The following is a 25,209-nucleotide window of genomic DNA, read 5'->3' as shown; positions in this document are numbered from 1 at the left end:
GAAGAATGGAGGTGAAAATCAGCCAAAAATCGTTACGTCCTTAAAGCTCCATCCATGGGGAAAAGGTTTTCATTGTGAAAAACCCTAAAAAAATTATAATTTTGATATTGTGGTAATTGTATCGACCTGCAGAAAAAAAAGCTGTGTTAGGCTAACTTCACACGGGCGAGTGCGATATTGGGCTGTGAATCATGGTCCAATATCGTACTCGCCAACATGCGACTTTTTCGCAGATTTGAAGCGTTTTTATATCAAGACCGCGGCGATGGATTGCGGAGTGTCTACCATTGTTCTTAATGGGGAGACCTCACATCGCCCTGCGTGCACCTAGTACGTGGTGTGTTGCTGCCGCCGGCCCCATGTGATGAGAGGGCACGCCCAAAGATAGGACGTGCCGCGATTTGTTTCCCGGGATCTCATCGCGGTGCAATGCGATGTACGATAAAATCGCTTTTGGTTATGACCCCATTCAAAAGAATGGGGTTCATATTTTTGTGCCCCGCACTGCACAAGTCTTTGCTTGATTCTCTTGGCCATGTGAAAATGGCCTCATTTATACTAGATAGTGAATGCCATAAAAAAGGCTGATGTGTTCTTTTACTCTATCCCCTACCAAAAAAATTAATAAATTATAGAATACGTAAGTACCCCAAAATGGTACCAATAAAAAAAAAACTACAGCTTGCCATACAATAAACAGGCCCTCAGGGCTTTTACCCACTAGCGGTTTCTTTTTCTCACTGCAATTTCGCTGCATTTTTTTTCCAAATATCAATGGGAGTTTCCAATGTTAAAATCGCAAGTTTGCGTTGTTGCGATTTTTGTGCGATTGTGATTTTAACATTAGAAAGTCCCATTGACATTTGGAGAAAAAAAAACGCTAGTCTGTAAAAGCCCTCATACTGCTATATGCCGACAGAAGAAAAAAAATATGGCTTTTAAAATAGAAAATCCCAAAGAACCGTTGTGTCTTTAAGTATCGAACAAGGCTGCGTCCTTTACGGGGTTAACTCAACTGTATTTAATTTCTTCTTTTCTCTGTTACAGAACAAAGATGGCACCATAGACTTCAGAGAGTATGTGATCGGCATAGCAATCCTCTGCCATCCTGCCAATTCTGAGCATACTATCCAAATGGCATTTAAGGTACGTTATTTTATCTTGTGCAACGGTAAAAATGATTTCTATTTTTCAGTACTTTAAATAATGTATTAAAGCTAGAAAAGATATTATTGAAGAATCTTCTACTTTCACCACAGTCTGAGTCTTTTTGCCCTTCAATGAAATATTTGGAAAACTCTTGAATTCATTTGCATTCTTGGGCTTTCCTTCATCAGAGGATAGGGGTCATCGTCTTATGTACTCAGTAAGCATAAAATGTGACTATGAGAGTGTTGTGGTGGGCCAGGCATTGGTTCAGGATGGGCACAGTCCCTGGGAGGAGGGTTGCCCAGTTGGAGTAGTGTTTGTTCAGACTCAGCCTTGGCTTGACATCCGCGTCTCCATCCTTTCTGGGGAATCCGAATCTCCCAAACCCAAAACTCAGAAGTAAGGAAAGTCACTCTATTTTGGCCGGTCCCACACGGATGGGTCGGATTTCGCATGCGGGTGCCTGCTGCGGAATCCGGCCCTGACCGCAGCCAGCATCCGCGAATACCTTTTCTTATCGTCGTTTATCTGTACTGCAGGTGGCTGCCGCGAGCTGCCGTCGGTCATGTGCAGCACAATTTTTTTTTCAAATGTTTGTTCTTCCCGCGCCGTCACTAGGCGATGACGCGGGTACCAGTGACCTATTCGCAATATCTATTCGGATGGGCTGTGGGTCGGACGTCTTCCATTGACTTCAATGGAAGCCATCCGTGTGGAATTCACACAAGAATGGATCGTACTTCGATTTTATTTACGCTCATGTGAATGGACATGCTACTGCTCTATTCTTGTTAATGGATGCGGAATACCGCAGATCATCTGCGTGGGTGAGTATTGCGCATTCCGCAATCTAAATCCGGTCATGTGAGACCGACCTTAGGATGCCTGAGGCTCGATACAGGAATTCCGGTTCTCCAAACCTTCCTTTCTTATAGCTGGCTCAGCGATATTTAGTTTACCACCAGCCCTTTTGAGAATAACCGTTGTCGCTGGGTATGGGTAATGCCTTCCAGAGGAGAGGCGTACAGCATGTCCACCATGTCTCACTCTTTTTGTCTACTTTTGCCCAAAGATAGTGCAACTTCTCCTTCCTGTGCGCTACCAAAATGACTTCCCTCCCTTTTGAGGCCTCCTTCAAATGACTGTATTTGCGAAGGCATTTCCGCACACAAAAGTCGCACAAATAACGCGAGTAAGCAATGCATTTGCGTTCAGAGGAACGTCTTTTTTCCACGCAAAATATTTACGTGAGAAAAAATAAGACGTCCTCCATCTTTCACGGCCGTATATTTTATACTTTCGCTGTGTAACACAGCAAGCTGCCATAGATGGAAAAGGGGGGGGGGGGCAGTTACCCTGCGTACAACGCTTGGAAAAGACAGCTCGCCCTAATTAGGCATTTCATTACCATTCCGAGCATTTCTTCCAAATGTTGCCAGCAATTGCTTCAGCGTGTTTTTTACATGCGTGCTGCAGTGTCCGGGGTGAATATCTTTAAAAATGCCAATAACAGTCGGGAGTCCATTGTGTCAAAAATTCATTCATGCAAATATACGTTGCGTACAGGCGAACGTGTATACGCATACGCTCGTTTGACTAACCCCATAAAGTCATAAACCCATCACAGGAAACATCATAAAAGGAGGTGAGAATCACACTTCTAAAAGGGTAACTTGGAGGGAAAACCCCCTCGGGCTAGTTCCACACGGGCGAGTGAGATATCGCCACGAAAATATCGCGGCAATATTGCATACGTGCCCATCAGATGATTAAGCATCAGCGATGCTTTTCCTGACAAATAATCTCACATTGCATCGCTGCCGCTTGCAATTTTCTCTTGCGGTAGACAACAGAAGTGTCTAATGTTAAAAACGTATTGCATCACACAAAAATCACAAGTTCGTATGTTGCAATGCGATAAAACGAAAGCTCCATTGGGAAAAAAAAGATAGGGCAGGCAGCAAATTCTAAATCTTGCAACATCGCATGAGAGAAAACATCGCAGATGTGAATGAAACCATTGAAAAGCATGGGTTTCCTAATTCTGCGTTTTCACTCGCATTGCGCAATTTTATCGCCCATGTGAAAATAACCTTTAAAAAAGTGTAGTGGAGAGGGGAGATGGAGCAGGACAGTGGTTTGTATGCGGCCAGTGACTTGAGTAACACAGGGACTCGTCTCCAAAGCATTTAAAATGGTCGACTGTGGTTGTATCTTTCTTATCACACTTAGGGCTCATTCACACGGGTGTATTGTCACTGTGTATTACGCACGCATATTTCCTGTATGTAACACACGGTGAACGGAGGCAATAAAAATCTATGGACTTTCACTCTTCCATTCACACCTGCGTGTGGTCACTGCGTATTGACACGCAGGAGAAATTGCAACTTGTTCTATTTCTCCGCGTATCAAACGCAGTCCTTGAATTGGGTGCATATGAAACGCTGTCAATACAGAACAGGGCGGGTATTTCAAAAGGAAAAATAAAAACCACACTGTACATGTCCGTGACATCAGATTCGCAGCCCTACACAATCTCTGCCAGCAGAGTGTATGGGCGTACAATTTTGGAGTATACTTGCAGTGTTGTACGCATATGCCCATGTGAATTAGCCCTAATAGCGCGATGACAGCTCTGGAAAAAAACTACTAAGAATCTACATAGATTCAGGCCTTGTTCACACGAGCGTGGTTTTAGTGCAGAATAGGCGCGTGGAAAAAAAACCTCATGTAATAGAATCAATGGTTTCCTATAGAAGCGTTTAGCTGAAGGAAATCTAGACACGCAACAAACCTTTAGAAATAGGAGATGCACCGTTGCAATACACGCATCTAAGGTCTGTAGTGCGTGAAAAGATAGGACTTGACCTATCTTTGGTGCGTGATGTATGGGAGTTTCCATAGACTCCTGTGGTAGCTGGATAACACGCAACACGCAGCTCCAATCGTGTGAATGGGCAATTTCACTGCTAATTAAGCTGGAGACTTGATAGCTGGAAATCGCCCGTTCACGCTATTTTTTGAGCAGTTAGTCGCAATTTTTTTACGCGCCTTATCTGCACTAAAACCACGCTCGTGTGAACGAGGCCTAAGAACAACATTGCCTTTGTTATTTTAGCAGGGATGAGTGGGTCTAAGTATACATCAGGGTCATCAGTAATACCTACCGCGTTTTCCTGAAAAGAAGACCTACCCCAATAATAAACCCTACCCAGATTTAATTTTTGGGAGGCAAGGGGGTTGTTTGAAGTATAATCCCTCCCTCGAAAATTAATCCTAGCTACAATACATGGGGGGAAAAAAAGCAATATTCACCTAGTAGACGGCATTTGGGTCCCTCTTGCTGGGCTGCAGCGCTGTTGCAGGCTTTCGTGTAGTCCTGAACGCCGCCAGAGCATTTCTTCCTGGTAGCAGGGCTTGAATACTCCGCCTCCAGCCAGTGATTGCTCTGATTGGTTCATTGAGTACCGCATCAAGCAATCAGAGCCGGCGTTCGATTAACCAATCACAGCCATTCAATGATGTCATTCAATGAATGGCTGTGATTGGCTATAATCAAGTGCCAGCTCTGATTGGCCGACGTGGTGCTCGATGAACCAATTAGAGCAATTGCTTGCTAGAGGCGGGGTATTTAAGCTCCGCTACCAGGAAGTAATGCTCTATCAGTGTCCAGGAGTCCACGGAGGCCTGCAGCGGGGCCAGAGACCAGCGTGAGGGACCCGAACACAATCTACTAGGTGAGTATTATAAGACACCCCCTGGAAATAGTGTGTCTTTTGGGGCAAAAATTATATAAGACAGTGTCTTATTTTGGGGGAAACACGGTACATATTCTGTTTTATACAGTTGCATCATCACTAATGTAAAGATATAAAAAGTCAATCTAGTATGACCAATTATCATGGAGTGTTTGTAATGTCAGAGAAGAAGGCAAAAATGTTATTCTGTGAGGCAATTACAATAAGAGTCTTTTTACTATAATTTATATGGCAAGAAGAATATAGCCATTAATTAGTTACCTACTAGAGATGAGCGAGCATACTCGTCCGAGCTTGATACTCGTTCGAGTATTAGGGTGTTCAAGATGCTCGTTACTCGTAACGAGTACCACGCGGTGTTCGGGTTACTTTCATTTTCTTCCCTGAGAAAGTTGCGCGCTTTTCTGGCCAATAGAAAGACAGGGAAGGCATTACAACTTCCCCCTGCAACGTTCAAGCCCTATACCACCCCCCTGCAGTGAGTGGCTGGCGAGATTAGGTGTCACCCGAGTATTAAAATCTGCCCTCCCGCGGCTCGCCACAGATGCCTTCTGACATAAATCAGGGAAAGTGCTGCTGCTATAGGGAGACCGTTAGGAGTTATTTTAGGCTTCAAGAACCCCAACGGTCCTTCTTAGGCCATAGAAATCGCAGATCGCACCTATGTGCGATCTGCGATTCCTGTTCTCTTCTCTATATGCGCTTAATGGGGCCGGCGGCAGCAGCGCCGACCCCATTGAGAACATATAGAAGACAAATCATTCTTCTCTGCCACAGCTGTAACAGCTGTGGCAGAGAAGAACGATGTTTGCCCATTGAATTCAATGGAGCCGGCAATACAGCAGGTTCCACTGAAAGCAATGGGCTGCCGGCGATCGCGGGATGAATTGTCGGGAAGGGCTTAAATATATAAGCCCTTCCCTGCAATTCATCCAGAAATGTGTTACAATAAAAATATATACCGGCGTATAAGGCGACGGGGCGTATAAGACGACCCCTCAACTGTCACCTTATACGCCGGGAATACAGCAGAGCAAAGAATAAAAATCATTACTCACTTCACTGGTGCTTCTGCGGTGCTCCTGCAGGCTGTCGCTCCCTCCTGGTCCCCGGCAGAGCATTGCTTTCTCTACGAAGGGCTTTAAATCCCCGCCTCCAGAAACACACGTGCCTTCAGCCAATCACAGCCAATGACAATGATGTCATTGAATGGCTGTGATTGGCTGAAGGCCCGTGTGTTTCTGGAGGCGGGGATTTCAACCACTGTGTCCAGAAAGCAATGCTCTGCCGGGGACCAGGAGGGAGCGACAGCCTGCAGCAGCACCGCAGAAGCATCGGTGAAGTGAGTAATGATTTTTATTCTTTGCTCCGCTGTATTCCCGGCGTATAAGGTGACAGTTGGGGGGTCGTCTTATACGCCCCGTCGCCTTATACGCCGGTATATATTTTTATTGTAACACATTTCTGGATGAATGAAAACCTTAGCGAGCATCGGCGATATACAAAAATGCTCGAGTCGCCCATTGACTTCAATGGGGTTCGTTACTCGAAACGAACCCTCGAGCATCGCGAAACGTTCGTCCCGAGTAACGAGCACCCGAGCATTTTGGTGCTCGCTCATCTCTATTACCTACGCAAAGTATTGCGGATAATGTATTACTAAGACAAAGAAAGGTAAAACTATGCTCTCATTACTAGGCCTGTTTAGTACATCCCATGACTTTTATTTTGCTTGGCAGAAGCCGCCTGGCATTGGTTGCTTCAGTTCAGCTATTTTCTACTTTCACAAAGCAATTTCCATGTTTTTTTATTAATAATAATTTATATAGCGCCAACTTCTACTGCAGCACTTCACAAGCTGTAAAACTAAATCAAAATTGAATAATGACTGAGGGCGCTGCTCTCAAGACTAACAATCTATAAGAAAATTGGGGTGACACGAGGAAAAAGTGTTTGTTCTGTACAATTGTCCATGTTCTTCCAAATAGTGTAGTATAAATAAAGCTGTATGGGCCGATCACCAGCCGGTATCTGCATATCCATGTGGCAGCAATAATGCATTGGCATGCTGTTTTTTTTTTTCTATCACTGAGAAAAAAACTATTCATATATACAAATCTAAATTGTCCACGGTGTTGCGGTATCCTGTGGCGAAGCCCTGCCGCGGGAGCCGCCGCCCGAGAGCAGGGGCTGCTGCCGAATCTCCGCCGGTCAGCCCTATCTGATAGATAGGCTGACTGCGGAGAATCGAGCCAATTCACAGCATGCTACGAATTGCCCGCCGCGAGCAGAGAATCGCAATGATTCTCCGCTCGTGGACAGGGGGCCGGCGCTTTCCATAGCAGTGGCTATGGAAAGCTTCAGAGGACGTGATTCACCGGCAAATCACGCCCGTGGACAGGCACCCTAAATCTCATTAAAATATTGTAGTCCGAGCCAGTGTTGAATGCTAACACAAGGATGGATGGACACTGATAACAAAAACATTAGAAACAATTGGCTGAGGGGAGAGAAAGTACTCGTACTCAACAAAAATAGGAACTCTTCCTCTTCTAACCCAATCGTCACTAGCAAAAGTCCAAAAACCCAACAGATCACATTGCATTCTCATTCACACCACATGGCATGTGAGTGTAAGACCATTTTTTTAACGATCTCATAGAAACTAATTGGTGATTCCATGTGAGGAATTGTCCAAAGATTTCTCAATCTCGCAGCATCGCTGAGAGAAAAACACATTGAAACCAATGCGCACATTGAATAATACACATGAAAATAGAACATGCTGTATATTTTTTTAGGGGGAAAATGAAATGCGCACGCAAAATACACTTGTAAGCGAACCCATTAAAATCAATGGGTTCTATTCACTGCGTGTTGCATACACTGCGCAAATGTGCTTGTGTGAATAAGCCCTTAGTTTGAGGAACTAAATATACTGTAGACAGAGGGGACAGGACTGAAACCTTTAATTACATTAAACAGGTTGTGTTGCCGTGACAACATCCTTTAAAATGAAAATGGCGCAGTGATCCGGTTTGCCTTCTGAAACCCCCAGTGATCCACAGTTAGCTCTAGGGGAAGTTGTGGCCAGCCATATAGGTCCTTCTGTAGTATTACGACCAGCGTAGTTCGTACCGCTCTGCTTTGGCCCATTAGTGAGGGCTGTCACAAGTGGAAGTTCCCCATTTTATGATGATGTCCCGTAGGACATACGGGAAGGCTCCAACCAAACCCTTGAAGGGATTGAATGATAGTTGGTTCTCTTTCTACAGCTGGTAAACCAAAAATAAGGGGGGGCACAAGGTAACTTTAGAAGATCAGAGAAAATTGTTTTACACTGAAAAAAACAGCTTCCTCCCCATGTGATAAGCACTTTACCAAGGGTGTAAAAACATCAATGACAAACCCATCAAAAAGGACAGAAACCAAATCACAGGACTGATGGGGAAAACGGGGCAGACTAGTTGGATTCTGCAGCTGTATTTCTCTTCTGGCTAATCTGTGTGTTGGAGTATTTTCTGTATATTTCATGGCTACGGTTTCATGTCTATTAAAAAGTCCATGTTTAGCCTTTTTACCCAATCACCTTGCTTTAATCCATTCGACTTTTAGTTTTATTTAGAGCGATATAGCTTTCTATTTATGGAGAGTCCGGCTGCTTTTTCCATATAATATACCTAATGATAACCTGAAGGTTTGGGTGACCTTTGTTTCTAATGTGGTAATACCTGTTTAATCTGGACCTTCCATCTGTTGTCTGGGCAACCTTCACACATTGCTTTAGGCCTTCAGGCAGGTAGGTTTTTTTCATTCTAGGTAATGTGCATTTCCTTTTCTTCAAGCATTAGAGACATACCGAGTCGCGCACTGAAGTATCAGGCGGGCATAAATTCCATAGTGCAAAAAGAATCCTAGACTGTGGTGCACAAGGTAGGACTGACACCTTTACATAAGGCACACGGCTGAAAGTGTCTGTATGTAACTCATGGGTACGCCCATCCTATGCACAGGCCCTATTGGAGTGTAATGGGGGTCTGACCATGTAGACTGGGTGGTGGATGGAACCGGGTCCAGAAGTAGGAATATTCTAGAGGTGGATAAAACATACCTGCAGATGGCAGGGGCTCACTGAGCAAACTTTAATTGCTGCAGGCAGGTAATCACGTTTCGGTCAGGCTGACAGCCAGGGAAACGCTTTCATCTACCTCGGTAGGATGAAGATACAATCACCTGGTACACTTAATAAGGCCGGCTGCACAACCGTATTTGAATCGCGGAATCCGGAGCAGGCATCTGCAGCAAATAACTTCCATAGCATGTTATGGAAAAGCGCTTTTTCTGCACACGAGCGGAAATCAATCGTGATTTGTTTCCGCTTGCGGTGGAAAATTTGCAACATTCTCTATTTTTAAACAGATTCTGCGCGAACGGCTTCCATTGAAGACGGCGAGCCATGCAGGCCATCCGCTGTACAGAAGAGAAGAAGAAATAAGAGGTACGTGTGAACGCTGGCCGGGAACAGGGTGCCCGCAGTGGAATCCGCAGTACAGAAGAGAAGAAATGAGGTACGCGTGGATGCCAGCTGGGAACAGTGTGCCCACAGAGGAATCCGAACTGCAGAAGAGAAGAAATGAGGTACGTGTGGATGCCAGCTGGGAACAGGGTCTCGGCAGCGGAATTCGCACTACAGAAGAGAAGAAATGAGAGATACCCGTGAATACTGGCCGGGAACAGGATGCTCGCAGCGGAATCTGCTGTACAGAAGACAAGAAAAAAAAGAGACTTGCGTGTGGGTGCCAGCCAGGAACAGGGTGCCCGCAGCAAAATCCACAGTACAGAAGAAAAGAAGGAATGATGGGTACCCGCAGATGCCGGCTGGGAACAAGGTGCCCGCAGCGGAATCCGAGGTACAGAAGAGAAGAAGAAATGAGACGTATGCGTGGATGCCAGATGGGTAAAGGTTGCCCACAGCAGAATCTGCAGTACAGAAGAGAAGAAGGAATGATGGGTACCTTTAACCCTTTCCAATCCACTGTCTGACATCTGAAGACATTATGATTTAAGGCTATACAGCTCCGATGTTGAAAGACGTCAGTCGGGGTTGTCTTACTGTATATTGCCAGCCCTTTCTGCTGTCGGAGCCTATCCAACATGTCAACTAATTCAGTACTAGCTTTAGCCAGCAGATAGCGCCGTTTATATAACGGCAGAAAAAGAGTAAGCAACCTAGGAAAACCAGGATACAAATTGGATTGAAAAGGGTTAAATGCCAGCTGGGAACAGGGTGCCCGCAGCAGAATCTGACCCGCTCGTGTGCAACCAGGCTAAGTCATGACTCTGCGAAGCGACACATAAAGAGGTCAGGTCTGCTGGACTTCACGCCGGACTACTGCAAACAGCAGTGCGTCTTCTCTATTTACACTACTGCATACTTTGCGAAAAGCTTCACTCCTAGAAACTCAGTACCCCATGCTGTGACGTCCGCCCCACTGATATACCTCGCCGGGCAACGCCAAGTCGCTAAGTCCTGGACTCTTCTCAGCTACATGTAAAGAGGTCTGCTGGACTTCACGCCGGTCAACCACAGGCAGCAGTGTGTCTTGTCCTCCATGTACATTACTTTGTACTTCGCTAAAAGCTTCACCGAAAGAAACTCCCCATGCTGTGATGAACATCTTCCTTATATACCCCACCGGGCAACAAATTCAACTTCCTTTTCACTTACAGCAGGGTCTCGCCAGCCTGCAATATTACATTACCACATAACAAAACTTATTAACAGGATTGTCAAACCTTTTGGCATCTCTGGGGCAGAGAAGAGGAGTTGTCTTCGGGCGAACAGTAAATACACAATCACTAACAAAATCTGATAAACAAAACAGATCTGTGCATAATTTTCGTGATATCTGCCATCACAGATAAGTAAAAAAATCCTCCCATAATAATCCTAATCTTCAGTCATCCTAACAACCCCCATCATCCTCCACATAACTCCCATAGTCCTCCACAGTACTCCATACAGCTTCCATCAACCTCCACAGTCCTTCACACAACCCCAATCATCCTCCAAATAACCCCCGCTGCTGCAAGGCCATGCATGCAAGCCTAGACACAGAAGCCTGTGCAGACTCGCATGCAGTTTACAGCCATGGGCCCATTTCTGACAACAGGGAACACAGCGTTGGCCGTCCACTATGAGACCACGTCTCTCGTCCTCACCTTATTACTGGATTGGCAGCAGTCAAGACTTGGAAGGACAAGGAGAATCACACTGGACCTGGAGTGATTCAGTCACAGCAAATGCCCGGTACCGCAATGCCACTGCCAGGTACCACCTGCGGCCTCGCCTCCTCCAGATGCAGCCTCCCCTTTGTGTGCCACATTAATAGCCATCCTGGGCCACAGATTCTACACCCCTGCCTTATAACCTAATGCTACTGATAAACACCAGACTTTATAGTAGTCATGCACTTACCTTGAAAGGTAGCAATGCCACCTGTTAGATTTGTTTGCACAATCATAAGGAAAACAGTAGATCTTAAAATGGTTATCCAGGGTTAGAAAAGATGTTGTGTCCCCCCCCCCCCCCCCAAACAAAGCAAAACAAAAACAAAACCGCCCATTCATTGTCTATGACCCTGCACTATGACTGATACTGTAGATTAGGCCCATGAACTTGAATGGGAATGCACTGCAAAACAGACAAGAGTGGTGCTGATTGGAAATAAAGTGGCCTTCTTTCTCTAAGGGTGCGTTCACACGAGCGCATAAACGGCGCGTTTTTGCGAACAAACGTATATACGTGACCATCTGAGGCAATGGTTTCGAATGTATTCGTTCACATGGGCGATTTTACGGCGCGTAAAAACGGCAACCCGAAAAAAAAACGGAACATATGCGACCGAAATACGCGCCAACGCATATTCGATGTCCGAAAAGATAGTTTGCAAAGTAGGAACAACCGAAAATACGCTTTCTAGCTCTGGTCGTGATCGGTGAAAAACGTTCTCTCGGGCGATTATACGTTGCGCTCGTGTGAACGTAAATACGCCTACGCTCGTCTGCCCGCACCCTAACCCTTGCTAGCCTTAGGTCCTGTACACATTCTCCAGTCCCCGGACTTGGATGTGACTGCAAGAGGCTGATCTATCCCTCAATCTTGCACTCGCCTTACATTCAGGATGCAAACTGAGCATAAAATGCCCCTCAACACACCCCAAGATTCTTGCTGCCATCATTTCTGATGCCAGCACACATGACTCTCCAGCAGACAGGGGCTTAACACATCAAAGGCGATAGATTCAGAGCCACGAGGACTAAGCTTATTAAAGTTATCACATGGGCACGAGTGCAATTATGTGCGCATTTACGCCACATATTTGCAAAATTTATGTTGCATACTTGTATGTGCAAATGCATGTCTTACTTTACTACTTGTGTGCACAAATTGTGTGCATTTGCGCAGCAAAACCAACATGCAACCATACTCCTATTCATTGAAATGGGTAATTAAGTCTAATAGTTCTATATCTGCTATTTGCCTGTGCAAATCCACAGGAAGATAGAGCATGCAGCGGATTTTGTTTGAAAATTTGCACGCAAGATATGCGCACGTGAACGAACCCATTGAAATCAAGGCGTTCTATTCATTGCATATTGCGCACAAAGAAAACATGGCAGGGTGGGTGAAGATTCTGGGTCTCTGGTTTTTGCACTCACCTGCCAGGTTGTTCTTCTCTCTCCCCCATCTCACAAGCAACTCTACTCTGACTGGTGCCTGGCGTCTGGCTCCTCCCACATTCCCGGGGATTGTGATGCCTTGCAAAACTGCTAGAATTTAGTTTTGCAAAAACTGATGCACTCTGCAAAACTTGCTGAAGATCTGCTTGGTAAAATCACATCTCTTCTGTACAGTTTACAGGGGTTGTCCCGCGAAAGCAAGTGGGGGTATACACTTCTGTATGGCCATATTAATGCACTTTGTAATGTACATCGTGCATTAATTATGAGCCATACAAAAGTTATTCACTTACCTGCTCCGTTGCTAGCGTCCTCGTCTCCATGGAGCCGTCTAATTTCAGCGTCTAATCGCCCGATTAGACGCGCTTGCGCAGTTCGGTCTTCTCCCTTCTAAATGGGTCCGCTCGTAGCTCCGCCCCGTCACGTGTGCCGATTCCAGCCAATCAGGAGGCTGGAATCGGCAATGGAACGCATAGAGCCCACAGTGCACCATGGGAGAAGACCTGCGGTCCACCGTGGGTGAAGATCCCGGCGGCCATCTTAGCAAGGTAAGTAAGAAGTCACCGGAGCGCGGGGATTTGGGTAAATACTATCCGATTTTTTTTTTTAATACATGCATCGGGTTTGTCTCGCGCCGAACGGGGGGCCTATTGAAAAAAAAAAAAAAAACCCGTTTCAGCGCGGGACAACCCCTTTAACCCTTATAATTGCAGAACCTTATATAAGCTCAGGCTATGATGAAATATAAGTACAAACAACATTCTGCAATGCAAAGTACAAGCTATATATACTATTATGCATGTGAAAAATATGCCTTATGCAACCAAACGGCAACTACCATAGTAATAGTGACCCCCCCAAAGTGGTCTCAGTAGTAATAGTGACCCCCCTCTACAGTGGTCTCAGTAGTAATAGTGACCCCCCCCTAGTGGTCTGAGTAGTAATAGTGACCCCCCCCCCCCACAGTGGTCTCAGTAGTAATGCTGACCCCCACTACAATGGTAATAGTGACACCCACCTCCACTACAATGGTAATAGTGACACCCACCCCCCCAGTGGTCTTAGTAGTAATAGTGCCCCCCCAGTGGTCTTAGTAGTAATAGTGGCCCCCCCACAGTGGTCTCAGTAATAATAGTGACCCCCTCCCCCAGTGGTCTCAGTAATAATAGTGACCCCCTCCCCCAGTGGTTTCAGTAGTAATAGTGACCCCCTCCCCCTCCCACAGTGGTCTCAGTAGTAAGTGACCCCCCTCAGTGGTCTCAGTTGTAACAGCGACACCCCGCCTCCTCAGTGGTCTCAGTTGTAACAGCGACACCCCGCCTCCTCAGTGGTCTCAGTTGTAAGAGCGACCCCCCCCCCCCCCGCGCGCGCGCAGTGGTCTCAGTTGTAATAGCGACCCCCACCACAGTGGTCTCAGTTGTAATAGCGACCCCCACCACAGTGGTCTCAGTTGTAATAGCGACCCCCACCACAGTGGTCTCAGTTGTAATAGCGACCCCCACCACAGTGGTCTCAGTTGTAATAGCGACCCCCACCACAGTGGTCTCAGTTGTAATAGCGACCCCCACTCGCAGTGGTCTCAGTAGTGTCAAGTGTGTGTGCCTGGAACACTTCCTCCCTTCTCCTCTAATTTCACATGAGTATTAAGGGTGCATTTACGTTTGCTTATACGAGCATAAATGCACCTTTAATCAGAACTGAGAGCATCATAAGGCTGCCTTCCACGGGCGAGGATCCACTTGTGATAAATCGCCCGCGGATCACGCTATGAAAAGCTTTCCATAGGCTAACTATGGAAAGCACAGCCCGACATCTACGAGCGGAGAATCATAGCGCTTCTACGCTTGCGGGATTGAAATTGTGGCATACTACAATTTGCCGCAATTCTACACTGTGAGCTTATCTATTAGATAGGCTCATCGCAGAGACCTGTCAGTGCTCCCCCACCCCCTCCTCCCCTGGAGCAGAATATCGCTAGCGATATTCCATCACGGCCGTGGACAGGCAGCCTTAGACCCTCTGAATTTAGAGTAGTAGACCTGTAGAAAGGCTGGAACAGTTGTCTATCTTACGGGCGCATAAATGTACCCACAGTGTGCTTCTATGAAACTGGCCGTAACGAGATTTTCTGCTCTATATACAATTAACTCTTAGTCACCCAATAAATAAAAAGTTCTAAAACTTTACAATGTAATTTCTCACCATTTACAAGATATTAGTTTGCTGTCGGTGAATGAGAACTCTTTTGTGTACATTAGAAGGAAGCAAAGCTGTCCATGACCATACATTGCCTCTATTGGATCAGATGATGTTCTTAGTCTGTAAGGGTTTTAGCAGGCCCAGAACAGTTCTACTTGTTATCAATGTCACCACAGAGGGCTATTTTGCCCTCTCTTTGGAGTTCCTAATGTACAACAAAGCTTTTTATGACCTCATCAAGGAAAATTGTGTGCAAATTTTTTTTCTATAAAAATTAGTAAACACATCTAAAATCTACAAAGAAAACCCAAAGTTACTATTGGGTTAAAATAAAAAACCTGCCAACCCAAACCATAACCCGACACTATATGTAGATACTTCAAAAATCAACCTTCACACATTGCTTTAGGCATTCAGGCAGGTAGTTTTTTTCCTTCTAGGTAATGTGCATTTCCTTTTCTTCAAGCATTAGAGACATACCGAGTCGCGCACTGAAGTATCAGGCAGGCATAAATTCCATAGTGCAAAAAGAATCCTAGACTGTGGTGGACAAGGCAGGACGGACAGCCTTACGTAAGCCACCACGTCTGAAAGTGTCTATATGTAACTCATGGGTACGTCCATCCTATGCACAGGCCCCATTGGAGTGTAATGGGGGTCTGACCATGCAGACTAGGTGGCAGATGGAACCGGGTCCAGAAGTAGGAATATTCCAGATGTTGATAGAACATACCTGCAGGTGGCAGGGGCTTCACTGCGCAAGCTTTAATTGCTGCAGGCAGGAAATCACGTTTCGGTCAGGCTGACAGCCAGGGAAACGCTTTTATCTACCTCGGTAGGATGAGGGGCACAAGCGGGATGAAATTACAATCACCTGGTACACTAAATAAGGCCGGCTGCACAACTGTATTTGAATTGCGGAATCCGGAGCGGGCATCTGCAGCAAATCACTTCCATAGCATGTTATGGAAAAGCGGTTTTTCCTACACACGAGCGGAAATCAATTGTGATTTTCTGCTCGTGGAGGAAAAATCGCAGCATTCTCTATTTGAGATGGCTTCCATTGAAGACGGTGAGCCATGCGGGCCATCCGCAGTACAGAAGAGAAGAAGAAATAAGAGGTACGTGTGAACGCTGGCCGGGAACAGGGTGCCCACAGTGGAATCCACAGTACAGAAGAGAAGAAACGAGAGGTACGTGTTGTGAGGGGGGTCTGGAACGCAGACCGTAATGCGAATGTTGCCTGTATCCAAATTAAGAGGAAATATTATATAGAGTACTCATAGAGAACCATAATAAGCCACTACACAGACCGTCTAGTGATATCAGTATGAATTCTGTTTATTGTTGTACATTGCTAGTTTATATGCAAGTTGTAAAGAAGGCGTTTCCAAATGTTACCTGATGCCTGGTTACAAAGTACATTTGGCAACTGTAAATCAACAAGCCAAAAGTTACCTTATGCCTGGTTACAAAGTACATTTGGCAACTGTAAATCAACAAGCTTTTCTAAACAAAAGGTATCAACAAAACTGTTTGAAGTAGACATGGAAACAGTTACAGTGTGATAATACAGGTTTTGTTAATTACATTTCTTGTTTGGGAAGAACTGTAATCTTCAAAGTTCATCAGCAATTTGCACATCAAAAGAGGGGACATTGTTTCTAATTTTTACATAGACAAAACTGGTTCAGCCACCTACTCGGAAGTCAGCACAAAGTTGGTAAGTTGGTATTCAGTAAGATAACTGAATAAAATCTAATTAGTCATACATTTGGTATTTTAAAATCAATATTTAAATAAACGCTTGAATATACCTTTTTACATATGATTCTATATCCAAATTCTACTAGCAACTTCCGGAATGTTTTACATATAATACATAACATTATATAACCAAATAACTAATGTCACATTCATTACACTGTTTCCTTATCTTTCTTATGTTAGGTTATTGATTAATATTGATTGACCCCTATCATTCCCCCATTTGGACATCAGAGCCACCATTATCTCCTGGTTCTGTCACCCATAGGTGCCGGGTTCCCAGGTAGGAATGGTGCACTCTATGTCCATCAAGATATGAAGACATAATATCAAATATTGCAAGTCAATCAAGTTTACAATACAGTAATCTTAGATTTATCAACATCAATATCGTCATCGTCATATTAGACACTTAAAGGGGTGTAGAAAATCGGCATTCAGTACATTTAGCTATTCATAAAATTATTACCTTAATTGCAATATATATATATATATATATATATATATACACATAAGATTATACTAGTCGGACGATTGCAGAGTAGCTGTTACTTCTGTTGCCTTAATTCGTTGGCATTTCCTGATTTCATTAGAGTCACAAGTAAAATTACAACATTCTTCAGCCAACGCAACATTTCTCACCTAAAACCGAGTTATATTCGTCCAATGTGTATATTCAATGGTATCGCAATGGGGACAATATTCAAATAAATTAAGGAAGGTGTTTTCCTGAACAACATTGTCATCTACTACATCACTATCATTGTGAACTATTGAGCGTATGTCTCGAAGAGTCTCTACAGGAGTGGGGACAGATAATAGAAAAGTCCGCAAAATGTCCTCTCCACTCCTGAGGTTGGGCATACACGTGTGGGAAATATTTGCCCACCCAGTCCATCGCTTGTCCATGTGGATCGTTCGTAGTGGTGTTTCCCAATAAGAAGACAGTCCAATAAGACAAATGCAGAAGTCAAAATCAAAATGTCCATTACCTCCCCCACCCAAACAACGCCGGGATCCCACCCATCACTTTTCCTCTGGCTCGGGAACTTTCTTGCAGTGGGAGGCATGTATCCACTTTTACAGAAGTAGGTGTTGACAACAGAACTTGGTATGGTCGTCAAACCTTGGGTCCAAGGCCTTTATTACGTGTCTTTTTTTTGCGACCACCCAGTCTCCAGGCTGCAAGAAATGAGTCCCCTCTAGGTTGTGAGGGTCTGAAATTGGGGAAAACACTAGATCGGGTGTTATTTTCAGTTTACAACATAGTTCTTGTACATATTCAATAACCTTATCACACCCCCGCTGTAGGGCCTGTGGATGGTACAGGCCTAATCTTGGCATAGAGCCAAACAACACTTCTTTTAACTTAAGCATATAATTTTAGTTCTTTCAACTTTGTTAAACTCTGCGGGTGGTATGGAGTGTAAAACGCTTGTTCCACTCCCAGGCTGACATCACCTCTCGCATCACTTAACCTGTAAATTGTGTACCTCTGTCACTCTCAATTGTCTCTAGTACCCCAAATCTACATACAAGTTCTGACACAAGTTTAGCCACTGTACATTGTGCGGTGGCTTTGAACAGGTCCACGCACACAAGGACATACTCATACCTGCCTGATTTGGGAAGCTGGATGTAATCGATTTGTAATCTCTGAATAGGATACAGTGGTCACTTCACATGCCTTCACATATGCCTTCGCCAACCTGTCGAACCCTGGAGCATACCATACCTTGTCCATAACAAAAACCATGGCATTCCGAGAGGCATGCACTTTCCCGTGAGCTAGGACGGCGAGGTGGGTGTAGGCAGCCGCTGGTACATCATCTACGTCCCGTAGGACGCCAAATTCCAAATCAACAAGAGCGGTGGGACCAAGATCCAACTTACAGCACAAGGGGTCTTGCGTACTGTCCAGGAGGGCTGCAGCCTTGGCTGCCCTATCCCCTTGTTCTCTGGTGACTGCCCCTGCGTGTGTGCTTTAACCTTTATTATGGCCACTTGTCCTGGCAACATGATAGCTTAATGGGCTTGCCTTGTGCCGTGAGAAAGCTCCTGGACCGCCAGATGGGTCCATAATCGTGTGCAGTACCAAAGGCGTACCTGGAATCAGTGTAGATGCTGGCAGTGGTACTTTTCGCAATCGTACAGGCCTCAGTTCCTGCGCTGACATGTATGGCGGCAGTGGCTTTTGTACAAGTATCTCATTCAGTGTGACTACTTCAAAACCTGTTACAAGCCTTCCTTTGTCATTCAGGTATCTAGATCCATCCACAAACATTTCAAGGTGGGGGTTTAGGAGGGGTTTGTCAGTGACATGTGCGAACCCAGCTGTCACAATCATGCTGGTGTTCTGCGTCAAAGGCCTCCTCTTCATCATCAGTCAGAGAATTTGCAAAAAGCTGGTCCTCTGTACTTACTCCCCCATTTGAATCAGTGTCACCTAATGGCAATAAGGTGGCCGGATTCAAAGTGGTGCAACGTTGAAATGAGACATTGGATGAAGAGTGTAAATGCAAGTTCCATTTTGATCCGTCTAGCAAGAGACAGATGTCTACGGCTTACCTGTGTCAGGATACCATGTATGTCATGTGGGGTGTAGATCACCATGGTGTGATCTAAGAAGTTTCTCTTTGCTGGCTTTGCAGCCATTCTACTCTGATGGAGGAAACACAAAAGGCTTAGTGATGCATTGAGGTAACTATTTGTGTCAGCAGTACATAAAAGTAAATTAAAAAAACAAATCATCAACATATTACAAGAGGGCGGTGCCCTCGGGAATTGGCCAGGCGTCTAATACCAGTTTCATGAATCTGGTGAACTGGTATTGGGCTATACTGTGCCCCTTGTGGCAGCACTATCCAACAGTACTGCTTTCCTCTGAAATTAAATACAAACAAATACAGACAGTCTGTGAGGTCCGTCTGACTGGTAACCCAAAGGCTCAAAGGAACGACACTAAGAACTTGTTTCTCTGCGTGCGTAAAAGTGAAGACAGGTAGAGGTGTCGCTAGGTCTGCTGCCATCCGACCGAAGGTCGGGTGACTTTCAGACCTGGGGTGTATACGAGCCTCACCGGACGAGTGAAGTTCGATACAAGATCCCAAGGATCCCATCATTTCGGTTCCCAATATGCTTTCAGGACTTTCCAGCACAAGGAAGCGCATGAGGCATCGTGACCCTTTAAACATTACCTCTAGTGGTTCAGTTTCTGCCAGCTGAATTGGCATTCCTGAAACCCCTTGCACCAATTACTGCTAGACAATCAGGCTGGTATTCTATTTAAAATAGATCAGAACCTTGTAGCAAAAAAATATAAAAATTAAATTTAAAAATTTTGAAATTGCTGACCTGCAATACCTGGATCACCTATGTCAGATATCCAGTTCCTTGTGCTAAGCAATGACTCAGGAATTGGAGTTTGTCTTGGAGGTGGCTTACTATTTGTCAGGACCTGCGGAAAGCTGAGTTTCTGCAGTAGCTATCAAGACAAATACATGAGCCAGATCTACCAAGAGAGCAGTTAGTTTACAAACCTCCTCTGAACTGTCACTTGAGGTCTCAACCCGTACCGATCCATCCGGTGAAAATTTGATGGATGCAGATAAGGCTTGTAAGATATTTGTACAAATAACAGACATGAATTACAACAAGGCAGAATAATCCACAAACATGTATTCATATTGGAATATGATATTCTTTAAGCAAATTCATTATTAATCTGATCCTGCCTGCAATGTCTCATCAAATTTGAGAAGGGAAAAAAAAACTTCCTAACTGCCCAAGCTCCTCACCCCCTCCTTTGTAGACAAAAGAAGGATGAAACATTACCTACTTTTACATTATCTAGCTCCACTCCTTCGATGCTGGTCGTCTGCATGTCTCTCCTACAGATCATTCTTTCAGAGACAGTGCAGTACTAACAGCATTTAGCAGTGATATAGACGTCCAACCAATCACAGAACTGACATTTACACAAAAAGCAAAAATATATATATATATATATCTTAAAATCCCTATGTTCTCTATTTGTAAGACCGTATAATTCACATAATTCATTACAAGTTTCTTGTTTCATCAGCGTCTTTCTTCCTTTCTATGACACTGAATTTTATCTCTATGAAACAATAGCTAAGATATTAATAAGCAACTAAAACATTCAGACTTCCAACAGCATTAATTATTAGTAATTACTAGACGTATACTTCTCTCCTAGGCTGGTCTGTGTTGAGGGTGGAAGAACACCTCTTCCTATTGTTCTTCCCTCCCATCTCCTTACATTACCTAGCTCCACCCCCTGTGGTCTGGCTCAGTGTTTGGTCTTTCTTGCCTCATTTAGTTTCTAGCCACCGGACAGTATACACCATATAACACAATCTAACTCTCATACGGGCCCTTCATTAATACACACACATAAAGACAAAAACATTTGCATGTCAGTTACTACTTTTTAAGTGTCAGTACTTCCTCACTTGTCTAAAAGTGTCGGTACTTCCCAACCCTGCTTATTTCCCTCGTCTCTACTAATTCTCTTATGTTTATTTTTATCCCAATCTGTGCCACAATAGTCTTTCACATAATTTTAGATTATAGTTCCCACTGCCTTCCCTGTTTTACATCTGCTTCTATATCACCCTCCGCTCCCTGCATCTCTTTCTTGTCCTCATGCTTCCACTCACTAAGGGGGGTTTTATTCATTCCTATACGGACTGATAGTATGTGAAGTAGAAATTGGGATTGTATTTACTGTACACCAGACTTCCAATAATGAGCGAATTATGTATAGATAAGAAAAACTCTTAGTACCGCGGTTTTTACACGATTCGCTCAGAATAGGCTACCCAATGACAAACACAATACAACTTATGCCCATTTCTACCCACATACTGATATTCACCACACTGCGACCATTCAGCGGCCAATATATTATAGGGGGCTTTATTCCACCCTGGCATAATTAACAATTCATCGGACACTTCTTTGTTCTTAGCTACCGACATTTTCGTACTATTGCGGATTTTCTTAAAAGGCGACATTTTCACACTAAGCCCGATTATCACAAGAAATTCTTCAACTATCAGTTTATCAAAATTTTCCTTTAAAACAAACTAGTGTATTACTCTCTGCGTAATCCTGTTCACAGCACCATTTATGTATTGCTGTAAGGAGCAAGACTTAGTTCAAATTACGCTTTAAAGAGAGTTAGACACTATAAAAGGTTCATACTGTAGTTGATTGGGACCCCAACACGTGGGATGGGGACCAACACTCATCCGCCAACCTCCCCAGCCATCCTTCACACCTTATCCTCTTTACCAGCAGTATGGACAATGGCTGGCGGTTTATGTACACCAAGAGGCTTATTATTTTGTATTCTTTCACACACATAAAACAATTGTGTTTCACTATTTTCTGTGCAGTCTTTTACTATTTCTCTAGCTGATTTCCATATAGGCATACTACTTGCCCTGTACGTTTCCCATATTGTCTGTTCCTTTATCTAAACCGGCGTCTCTGATATCTTTCATATGCTTTTTCCCGTACTATTGCCAGAACTCATAGTTAAAGGTTCCCGCTTTTCTAAGTCCTATCTTTCTATATTTTATCGTACGTCTCCCCCTTCCCTTTCTCTTATGGACTTACCTCTTGATTTACCACTGTAACACAGCATTGAGGATGCATACGGCTTTCCTCAGATAAATCTGGCGGTCCCTTCTGCCAAGTCCGAAACTGGCAGGATAACTATTTATTTTATTTCCCACTATTCATCACTAAGTAAACAGGACCTGATATCACCTAGTAAACTAAGGACCCCTGGTCCCTGGTCCTGGAATAGTTTTACGGACTCCTTAAGGGGGGGGTTTAGGGGATTTCTGGTGATATTATAACAGACTCAGTAAAAGCAAATTATGGCTAACATGACACAGACTATCAACGTACAGATTTCAACAATTACTACAGGCAACATGGCAATATACACACAAGGGTTCTTCCGTCTAGCACGGTTACTAAGAACACCGTAAATAACAGGCAGAAGCGTCCTATATAACATACAGCAACTCACCCCCTGTCGACACGAGGACTGAATGAAGTCAGGAGAGCCCAGAGCTTGAGTGGTAAGTCAAGAGCTTACCGTATACCGGTGTTTTGTAGATCTGGGGTCCCGTGGCCTCTCGTCCGGCTGGTCGGCAGGTAGTGTAGTCAGGTATCGGCTGCAGGTAAGGAGTTAGCTTCTGCCCCACTTGTCGGGCGCCAAATAAACTGTGAGGGGGGTCTGGAACGCAGACCGTAATGCGAATGTTGCCTGTATCCAAATTAAGAGGAAATATTATATAGAGTACTCATAGAGAACCATAATAAGCCACTACACAGACCGTCTAGTGATATCAGTATGAATTCTGTTTATTGTTGTACATTGCTAGTTTATATGCAAGTTGTAAAGAAGGCGTTTCCAAATGTTACCTGATGCCTGGTTACAAAGTACATTTGGCAACTGTAAATCAACAAGCCAAAAGTTACCTGATGCCTGGTTACAAAGTACATTTGGCAACTGTAAATCAACAAGCTTTTCTAAACAAAAGGTATCAACAAAACTGTTTGAAGTAGACATGGAAACAGTTACAGTGTGATAATACAGGTTTTGTTAATTACATTTCTTGTTTGGGAAGAACTGTAATCTTCAAAGTTCATCAGCAATTTGCACATCAAAAGAGGGGACATTGTTTCTAATTTTTACATAGACAAAACTGGTTCAGCCACCTACTCGGAAGTCAGCACAAAGTTGGTAAGTTGGTATTCAGTAAGATAACTGAATAAAATCTAATTAGTCATACATTTGGTATTTTAAAATCAATATTTAAATAAACGCTTGAATATACCTTTTTACATATGATTCTATATCCAAATTCTACTAGCAACTTCCGGAATGTTTTACATATAATACATAACATTATATAACCAAATAACTAATGTCACATTCATTACACTGTTTCCTTATCTTTCTTATGTTAGGTTATTGATTAATATTGATTGACCCCTATCAGTGTGGATGCCGGCTGGGAACAGGGTGCCCGCAGCGGAATTCGCAGTACAGAAAAGAAGAAATGAGGTACACGTGGATGCCAGTCGGGTATAGGTTGCCCACAGCAGAATCCACAGTACAGAAGAGAAGAAGGAATGATGGGTACCCGCAGATGCCGGCTGGGAACAGGGTGCCCACAGCAGAATCCGCAGTACAGAAGAGAAGTAATGATGGGTACCTGTAGATGCCAGCTGGGAACAGGGTGCCCACAGCCGACTCCGGCTCGCTCATGTGCAACCAGGCTAAGTCATGACTCTGCTAAGCAACACATAAAGAGGTCAGGTCTGCTGGACTTCACGCCGGACTACTGCAAACAGCAGTGCGTCTTCTCTATTTACACTACTGCATACTTTGCGGGAAAAGCTTCACTCCTAGAAACTCAGTACCCCATGCTGTGACGTCCGCCCCACTGATATACCTCGCCGTGGTAGGCGGGAAAGCGTTTTCACGCTATCCTCCGCTGTGTTACAGCAGGAGATAGCGTGAACGGACGGCTTCCATTGACTGCAATGGAAGCCGTCAGCGCGTACACCCGCGGCAAATAGAGCATGCCGCGGGTGAGAACGGGAGACTTCACGGTGCGGAATTCCGTGGTGGAATTCCGCACCGTGTGCCCTGAGCCATTAGGTTCAATAGAACCTAATAGCTGCGGGCAACGCAGCGGATTTTTGCTGCGAATTACGCAGCGGAAATACGTTCGTGGGAAGGAGGCCTTATAAGCAAACAAAACAGATATGTGCATAACTATAGGGATATCTGCCACCACAGATGAGCAAAAAAAATCCTCCCCTAATAATCCTAATCCACAGTCCTCCTAACAACCCCCATCATCCTCCACATAACTCCCATAGTCCTCCACAGTACTCCATACAGCTTCCATCAACCTCCACACAACCCCAATCATCCTCCAAATAACCCCCGCTGCTGCAAGGCCATGCATGCAAGCCTAGACACAGAAGCCTGTGCAGACTCGCATGCAGTTTACAGCCATTCTGACAACAGGGGACACAGCGCTGGCCGTCCACTATGAGACCACGTCTCTCGTCCTCACCTTGTTACTGGATTGGCAGCAGTCAGGACTTGGGAGGACAAGGAGAATCACACTGGACCTGGAGTAACTCAATCACAGCAAATGCCAGTGCCAGGTACTGCCTGCGGCCTCGCCTCCTGCAGATGCAGCCTCCCCTTTGTGTTGGGCCACATTAATAGCCATCCTGGGCCACAGATTCTACACCCCTGCCTTATAACCTAATGCTACTGATAAACACCAGACTTTATAGTAGTCATGCACTTACCTTGAAAGGTAGCAATGCCACCTGTTAGATTTGTTTGCATTTCTTTGCAAAATCATAAGGAACACAGATCTTAGAATGATTATCCAGGGTTAGGAAAGATGCTGTCTCTCCCCCTCCCCCCCCCAAAAAAACCCAGCCCATTTTTTGTCTATGACCTTCCACTATGACTGATACTGTAGATTAGGCCCATGAACTTGAATAGGAATGCACT

General features: G+C 44.6%; 1 protein-coding gene and 1 long non-coding RNA gene across 2 annotated transcripts in view; one reads left to right on the top strand and one right to left on the bottom strand.

The window, feature by feature from the left end:
- The first annotated feature begins 1,049 nt into the window (after positions 1-1,049).
- Positions 1,050-25,209, top strand: part of LOC136591274 (lysophosphatidylcholine acyltransferase 2-like) — a 35,202-nt gene continuing 11,042 nt past the window's right edge. Inside the window, exon 1 of the mRNA XM_066588489.1 lies at positions 1,050-1,146. Coding sequence (XP_066444586.1) covers positions 1,135-1,146 — 12 coding nt within the window. The 5' untranslated portion in view covers positions 1,050-1,134. The remainder of the gene's footprint in view (positions 1,147-25,209) is intronic.
- Positions 16,170-23,659, bottom strand: LOC136591275 (uncharacterized). Its single transcript, XR_010787953.1, has 2 exons — positions 23,142-23,659; positions 16,170-23,084 (listed from the first exon to the last, which is right to left on the bottom strand). It is a non-coding gene; the product is annotated as an uncharacterized lncRNA (long non-coding RNA).

This window comes from Eleutherodactylus coqui, unplaced genomic scaffold, assembly GCF_035609145.1.
Source record: "Eleutherodactylus coqui strain aEleCoq1 unplaced genomic scaffold, aEleCoq1.hap1 HAP1_SCAFFOLD_47, whole genome shotgun sequence".
Classification (NCBI taxonomy): domain Eukaryota; kingdom Metazoa; phylum Chordata; class Amphibia; order Anura; family Eleutherodactylidae; genus Eleutherodactylus; species Eleutherodactylus coqui.
The sequence above is the reverse complement of the archived record's forward strand: the minus strand, read 5'-3'. Positions and strand labels throughout refer to the sequence as shown.